This window comes from Gavialis gangeticus, unplaced genomic scaffold, assembly GCF_001723915.1.
Source record: "Gavialis gangeticus isolate Ggan-Ray unplaced genomic scaffold, GavGan_comp1, whole genome shotgun sequence".
Lineage (NCBI taxonomy): Eukaryota > Metazoa > Chordata > Crocodylia > Gavialidae > Gavialis > Gavialis gangeticus.
In genome coordinates, this window is record NW_017728992.1 from 129,308,633 (window position 1) to 129,317,211 (window position 8,579).

At 41.0% G+C, this 8,579-nt stretch overlaps 1 protein-coding gene across 3 annotated transcripts in view; it reads left to right on the forward strand.

The window, feature by feature from the left end:
- CSPP1 (centrosome and spindle pole associated protein 1) overlaps nt 1-8,579 on the forward strand; it is a 154,345-nt gene that overhangs the window by 129,335 nt on the left and 16,431 nt on the right. For all 3 annotated transcript variants that reach the window (XM_019527760.1, XM_019527762.1, XM_019527761.1), the window contains exons 26-27: nt 3,347-3,406; nt 5,325-5,388. In XM_019527760.1, coding sequence (XP_019383305.1) covers nt 3,347-3,406; nt 5,325-5,388 — 124 coding nt within the window. The remainder of the gene's footprint in view (nt 1-3,346; nt 3,407-5,324; nt 5,389-8,579) is intronic.

Here is an 8,579-nt window from a genome sequence, read left to right on the forward strand (position 1 = left end):
TCCCTCACTGTGGGGACGTTGATCTGCCTACCCCACACCCCTTCCCTCACCCCTCTGCCCACCACAGCAGACTTACCAGCTGGAAGCAGTTGTGTCCAGCGTAGTGAGGACTGCTGCCTGTTTAGTCTGTGGCTGAATCTCCGAATCTCTGCTGAATCTTCAGATTTGAATTGACTGAACCAAATTGGGACAGTGATTCGAATCACCAAATTGAATCGCTGTCCCTCTGAATCAGCTGAATCCAAATCTGAAGTCAATACTTGCCACTTCGCACAGGCCTAGTGGTGACTACTTAAGATCCCAGAACTTGTTTTATTTTATCAGTTCATTTAACGTATGAAGATATGAGCAAGAAAATGAAAATAATAATATTACAGAAATGGAAATCACTCCTATTACAGCAGAAGGATGTACTAATCTGAGTTCCCTGGCACAACTTGGAAGGTTAGCTTTCTGTCTGAATGCTAAAGAGTACTTTAATTTAGAGAGAGATTATCTTCCTTGGGCTATATGATTAACATATTGTAATTTAATTTTTGTATTATATTTGCCTTTGTTAATAGAAATGCTGCAGATAATGGTTTTAGAGAAAAGAGATAAGGTTTTAAACTTCATTACTATTTTTATTTTTATTATGGTAATGCCCAGAGGATTCTTTAGAACAGCAGCCAGCAACCGTTTTTAGGCTGCCAGCTGGAATGAACCAGCTGAGGGACAGATGGCCATGTGAATGCTAGGAACCTGCCACTGTCGCTACTACTCCCCATGGCAGAATGGGGAAACTCCTGATGCTGAGTGTTGCAAAAGCCCTATCCGCAATCCGGATTAGATAGCTTAGTGGGCTGGATATGGCTCACTGAGTGAAGGTTGCCAGCTCCTGCTTTATAATGACCTTGCTGTGTGTTGGTACTGTACAGAAAGTAGTGAATTAAAGGTCTTGGCCCAGAAACTTTGTGTTTAAAAAAAGGATGAAAAAGGCTAGGAAGAAAGAGAATACTAAACACGCACATGCACACATACTAGTTTCCATGTAAGTAAATACATTTTTGTATGAATATTTTTATAAATATTGATAATTTCACCTGCTGTCAGCTTACCAGACACTTGTTCTCAGATTACTTGTAGGCTTTGTGGTAAGAATAAATATTGCAGAAAGAAATGGAAGGCACATAGGTTCACAAGGTGCTAGATGATATACAGATATAGGTAGAACCATTCCATAACTTAAAGAACTGCAGCTGTAGTATAAAGTAAGAGGGGAAAGGAAGAGAAAGGGGTGATGTGACACCAAGGCTAAGTACAGACAGTCAAAAAGCCTGAGGCTGAATTGATTCAGTCTTTGCAGGTTAGTCTTAAGCGCCAAATATTGAACCAATAAGCAAATGAACAGACGTTCACTTTTGATTCAGGAAAGGCAGCCACATGCCTACAGTGGCTCAAGCCAGGGTGGGGGAGAGGGGTGCTAGAGTAGGGCCCTCTGGCGTGTAGCCAGCATGGGCTATGTATTTGCTTTCCTCTTCCTGCTGCCCCCAAGGTCTCTGGGATTTGCAGTCCACAATCACAGTAGCAGGCCTCTGCAGGGTCACTCATCACTTCCTCTTCTTGCTTCTAGGTGCCTCTGGGATTTGTAGTCCACAGTTGCAGCCTAGGATTTGCCCCTGGGACTTTTAGTCCTAAGTAAGCAGGTCAGGGCAGCTTCACATTTGAGGGAAGGGAAGTTTAACCCCCCTCCCTGGTTCCAGATCCCAGCAGGGGTTTGCCAGGGGGAGGAGGGGAAGGGGCAGGCCGTGAGCCAGCCAGTGAGGCCAGTGAAGCAGCTGTCACTGCTCCAGCTAAGGAGCAGAGGGGTAGGACCAGCCCTGCTCTCTGGAGCAGACAGCCCAGCCCAGGGCTGCAAAATGTTGGGATGCTGCGGGATTGTGATTTCACTTGAATCAGGAAGGGGTCTGAGACAGAAGTTTCATAAATTGGTTTGACCTCAATTGGTTAAGTCTGATACTACATTCAACCAGGTTTATCTTAAACCATTTTCAACCATTTTGAAATTGGTTTATGTGCACTGAACTTCTATTCTGTTACAGGTTTAAACCAGTTTCTGATCACTTAAACCTGTTTGTGTAACTTCTGTCCCTAGCCTAAGGTTCTGAAACTTAAGCCCAGTGCGCTATTTAGTAAATTACTGGTGCTCATCATTTGGCCCTGTGGGCTGGGTAAGTGACACGGGTCAAGTCTGTGGGCCAGATTGGGCTTCACATACCAGAATCAGGCCCCACCCCACTCTGCTCAGCTCCTTGCCATCCGGCACGGCCTCCCTTGACCTCATGCCACCCCTGTCAGTACCATGCGCTTAATCTATCATGCAGGGCTGTACTATCCATCCTGCAGGGCTCTTACCTGCATCTGGAAATTTGGGGGCAGGGGAATGGCAATTAGCTGCCACCACTCCACTGCTGCTAAATTTTCAGGCCCATGGGCAGCTCCACATGCTGCACAACATGGCCTTGTGGGCTGATTTGGCTCATGGGCCAGGGATTGAGCATCCCTGCAGTACACCGTACCACCTTTCTGCTTTAGTTACTATTTTGAGGCTATATAAAAGGTGATTAGATTAACTAATAGTTTCTATCAGTATTTTGAAACCCTGTGTAAATCATAATAAGAATTTCTATGGCGCAAGAGAGTAATGCTTCCAGAATCTGATGCAGATAAATGTAAGTGGGTATATCATGAAAGATTTTAAACACCTTGTTTGTTAGTAGTTCCTAAAACTGGTTATTCTGTACCTTGTTACAGTAATGCATATAATATACAGTAATGCAAATATATTCTTAAGAAAGCCTAAGAAATGAGCATGTAAAAAAGACTACCATTGAAAAAATATGATATTCAAATGCATTAAATATTTTATTTGCTAGAGAACAGTAACTATAGTATTATTTACTAAATACTAATTTACTGATTCATTATTTACTATTATATTATTTTATTATTTTCTTTATTATTTACTATTATATTATTTAACTATAATAATAGTTGTAAGAACTTTATTTTAGCACCCTCCCAGGTTTTCCTCAATAACAGTGTACTCTTGATTTTTTGTTTGTTTGTTTGTTTGTTTTACATTAGGTTCCTTTGGATATACCTTAATTGACAGGAAAGCAATAAGGAATTTTTGCATGAAAATATTTTTAAAATTTTTATTTTAAATAAGTTTTCCAGAACTAATTCAGAATGATCTTCATGTTTGTATAGCAATCTGCTGCTAAAACGTTTTAATATGATTTTGTCTATTCTGTGTTTTATGCCAATTACGGTTTTTTTTTTTTTTTATTCTTCCTGGGTGTGGATAGATACTATAGATTATGATGATTCTGCTCCTGGCTTTAACCCACGGAACATGGGACTGGTAAGGAAAAAAAAAAGAAAAGAAATCTTTTTTATTTCAATTTGCTGCACTGCATTTTCTCAGATACAGGGAACTTTGTGGTTGAATTAGTGTGAACCGGAGATTGAGCGTACTTTAGTGTATTGTTGAAATATAGGAATATATTTATCCAAGCTTGTTATCTACAGGTTTCCCCTGCTTTATGTGGGTTTTGTATGTGCGAATTTGCTCTTGTGTGATGACTCTTTATATCAAAAATTCGTTATATGTGAGGTAAATTCACTTTTATGTGATCAGTGTGGTAGAAGCCCACAGTCAGTTGCTTTGTGTGTGGTGCGTTGTGGGAGTGATGTGCACCAAAATAGTCTCCTGTGTGGATCTGTGCTCCTTGCATGTTGTCTGCGACACGTGTTTCTGTAGTTGCCGTCCCTGTTATGGCTTCTAAGTATCCCGCTAGCTTACTTCACCATCTCTGCTGTTGGTGAATACCAAAATTGTCATGTAAAAGTAGTAGAACTAGGTCTGGGGGTCAGTACAGTCAAGGTCTTGGAATGTATCCCTGTTTGTTACATTGTAAAGTATGTTCCCTTTGTGCCAATTCAAGTTATGCACCATTTTCTAGGAGCGCATGTACAGCATAAAGTGAGGGAAACCTGTATTTAGTGTGGAGGCAAGTTTAGGGATAGCAAATAAGTCACCAGGTCTCTTCATTGAACCAGGAAACAGGCTCTGTGGCCAATCCATGTCTTGATCTATACCTATGGCTGAATTTTTCATTGTCTTGAACCTTGTATTGCCATATGCACCTGTGCAGAATTGAAGTAGATACTGTAATTGGAGTGAGTTGGTGGAGAACACTACTTCAGTAGCATTTACACTTTATGCAGGTGTACAGGACTAAACAAGGTGGAAGACGATAAAGAAGTAGGTTCTTTTCTTCCAAGAGGTGTACACAGTTTATTTTCTGACTCCATTAGAAGAACTGAATAAAGTGCGATCAAATTAGAATTCTCTTCCTGTTCTGCACTGGGGTATAATATTGTGCCTCCATGTTTCACAGGTGTGTGCTAGCAGGCAGGGTGCAAGGCTGTAAGGAATCCAGTCCTTGGAATGTCATAAGCAGTAGCTTTTAGATCATTGCTGTGAGTTGTAGACACAGCTGGCAGAGCTGCTACGTGCTCAGAATACTGTTGGACTTTTATAGCTCTAGACAGCTACTGAAGTTGTCTTTAGACCTTTGAACAGTAAATATTCAGTTCCCTGCTGCCTCTGCTTTCTTTTCTCCTTTGAAATGAAAGTAGGTAGAAATTAAAGTGATTTTCAACACAGAGACTTGCATTTCAGAATCAATTCTGTAATATATTGTTGCAGCCCTGTTCATTAGAAGTTCAAACTTCAAAGGACATAATAAGGATAAAATAAATAATAAGTTTGTTAGTCCTACAAAATGTGGTAATATCAGGGATTGGATATTATAATAGTTTAGAATCATGCCTTTTTGAATAATGTCTAAAAGGCAGGAGCATATTTAGTGGCTTAAATGAATACATTAGCAAATTAGATCTGGTTTCTATTGGAAATGTGTCCACATTACAAAAAGCACACTCACAGTTGTCGTCTTTGTAGGCAATCTTAGCAAAGAGGACTGCTGTGGAAAGCAACCAAAGTCTGAATAGTTAAGGAGAACCTGAACTGTGTGTTTAAATTCTACCATTTTTACCAAAGAGCAGGGCTGAAGTATACTAGAAAGTATTATTTTGTGCTGTTTACTTCTCATGTGGAAAGTCCTATCTTATCTAGTACTTTATCATTTGGCACCTTTCACTCACAAGTCCTACTACTTACTTTACTTAAAAATAGTAAGCAAACCCCCACCCCACCTTTCCACAGACACTAATACAGCTGAACTGAGTGGGTTTTTTTGTTTTTACTTTTGTAGTTCAGGAATGACTCCAGTGAATTCTTGAAAAAATCACTATTGGAATCTGAGAGTGCTTTTATTGGTGAGTTTATTTAGTAGTATTTATACTTTTTATGCAGTGTGTCATTTTATGCAATGTATCATTTGATAGACAAAAGAAAATTGAGATTTTCACAGCAAAAACAAATTATTTGCCTTTCAGTATTTTTAACTCCCTGCCAAGTGAACAGATGGAGTCCTACCCAAACCACCACCATAGGACAGCCCTACCAACCTGGGCAACTATAGACAAAGTGATTATGCTACTGTTCTAAAAATCTCAAGTCACTAGACTTTTTCATAGGGGTTGGCAATTATCAGCATTTAGTTATTGGAAGGTCATCTTAAATTCGTTCCCCCCCACCACTGCAGCAGGAAAAACAATGGTAAAGGGGCAGATGAGGGGTGGGGGGGGCAGGTGGTAGGGGAGTAAAGCAGCCCAAACACTGCCTCTTCCCATCCCCCTGCACCCCCTTGGCACCTTACCTCCTTCTGCCTGTCCCCAAGCCTGTGTGCCCTAGCACGTGCGCCCTGCTATTCCCACCCACCCCTATGCTTGCACCTCCTGGCACCTGCTTCTTTCCCCATTACTGCTCCAGCTCCAGCATGTGGTTGCTCCAGCTCCAGCCCCAGCCCAGCTATTGTAGTGACCGGAGCTCCAGCTGGGCCTTAGAGCTGGAGCTCAGGCCAGAGCCAGTTGATGCTGCTACTGGGCTGGGCTGGAGCAGGGCTGGGGCCATGCCAGAGCTGGAGGGTAAGTGACTGGAGCAAGAAGCCTGTGATGGAGGAGGTGGCGGGCAGGGGCAGAGGCAATGGGCAGGGCAGATTGGGGTGCAGAAGCAGTGAGGAGGGAGCAGCATCTGCAACTCCAGCCTCAACCCTGACCTCGGGTTGGGCCAGAGTTGGAGCTGCAGCAGCTGCCCTCTCCTCTGCTGCCTTGTATTCAAAGCCAAGGCGAGGGGCTTTCCCCTCTTGCATTAAATGGGGAAAAACTTGTCTTGGATTCAAGTAAATATGGTAAATGCATCAGTAGACTTAGGTACTTAGTACATTATATTGCACTGTGCTGAGACCCTGAATTTTTTTTTATTACAAAAGATAGTTGAGCTGCTGCTTTTGTGACCTAGTTTTAGCACGGAGATGACAGTTGATTTGCAGGATGAATCGGATTACACTTAGGCACTGAAGTCTGCTTCAGCACCTAGCATGTGGAGTAGTTACCTCAGTCTTGAAATCAACAAGTCACAAGCTCTTTCCGTTCATATCAATATATTCAGTAAATATGGTATTTGAGGATTCTTGCTCTCAGGCTCCGAAGGTTTATGTGACTTATGGGTGCATGATCACAGTATTCATTTACCAAGATTTGACAGGTTTTTTTTCTGTTCTTTCTGGGTCTCTTACTGCTCCACATGCCTAACAGCATGATTCTGTATAGTGTTGTGCCTCCTTTCACAGAATCCACTGAGGAGCAATGTGAGACGCATCGGTTACGTTCTTTTTAATTTGTTGATGTTATGTAAATTTCATAGTCCAATGTGAAACGAGATGTGTAACTAAGTGTTTGAGGGTTGGACTTATGTCTTTTTTTTAATGCTTTTGCAGAAGTTGGGATGGTTGGGCCTTGTGTGGTATGCAATACAAAGAGCAGTTATAAATGTTTTCCTGTAATTGGCTGTTAAGGTTCTTCCCAATACCACTCAAAAGTCCCAAAGCCTGCAGCTTGTATTCTTTAACAGCAAGAGAGATACAGAAGCTGTATGCCTGTAGATTTTATTATGAAACTAAAAAAAATGCACCAAATGCATAGTTTTTAATGTGTAGCCATTGCCTCTTCGAATCCAGCTAAGGGAAGGAATACTTAGTGTCTGTCTTTATAAAATCAGACTTTGTGTTGGGAAATTACTTAAATTCCTTTTATGAATTACCTGATACTGGAAAGCAACATATAATGTGGGAATCTCTGCAAGGGGAATCTTTCTACTTGATTCTGTGAGTAGCCTGCACTCAGACTCCTCTCATACTAGAAAATGTTTCAGTTATTTAAATTGTGAAAGGATGCTCAGTGGTATGTAAGGTGTAAGTATAAAGTATTAAGGTAGTGCCTGTCCCAAAGAACTTGTAGTCTGCAAAATAAATATCAAAAGATGGCGTATTCTGGCAAACCCAAGTAAGGTGGTGACAATAGACTCTCCATAGCCTACTGGTTTGAAGATGCTTCTGGCTGTGAAGGGTAAATCTAGAGTATGCTTTGCAAGAAAAACTTGCATTCAATGTAAAAATACAAATAAAAGCACTGTTTTTGTCATCTGTTCCCCCCCCCCCCTTTCATAACTTATTTTCAAACAGTATACCATATTCTGGCATATCGCCAGACAACAAGTAAGAATGGAAGTATGGGTTTAGTTATACAGTAGTTCCTACTTGTGTGCATCTCTGCTATGCAACAAACAAAGATTTGAACTAGGAAGACTGGCACTTGGCGATTTTTTTACAGGGAGTCTTGTGCAGTATATTATAGATATGTACAGATGTTACATTTCTACTGGAAGAATCACCACTCTCCTAATAGAAATGACAAGCTTATAAGTGTTAATTCAATTTCTTCTGGGGGAAACATGCCTCTTCTGGCAGATCTTCCAGGTCTCAACCTTTTGCAAGAGTGCTGGGATTACACTGATGTCTGGAGGGCATAATGAGCAGGAGAAAATGGGTGGTTGTAGGCTGAACACCTGTACTGCTCCTTCTCCTGGAATCATTTCTAGCAGTGGACATTTTCCACTGCTAGAAATTAATGACTGGTCATGGCCTATGTCTGTCCCTAGTCAATCCTTATAGTTCCTTTTCATTAGTACCAAATGCACATTCAGGGTTTTGAAAAACTGCTTGTAAAAAAACCTACTGATTGATAGATGTTAGATTTTATGTGGTAAGAATCCAAGTGAAATTAGAAATAAAAACTGCTGTTGTCTGTGGGCTACTTTGTGAATTATGATGTCATTTCTGTAGAGGCTTGTAATAGATTATAGTAAAAAATTTTGAGCAATATTGGTAGGTTTCCAGTGGAAAATGCTAGAATCAGTCTTTCAGCTGGCTTGCTAGAAGGTTAAAATATAAGTCAATATTAGTTTGGAAAGCCAATGTATTTCATAGATTTTGTAGACATTAGTAGGGGCTGGAAGGGACCTTGTGGGATCATCAAATCTAGTGTGTTGTCCTGTCCTGTCCGTCCCG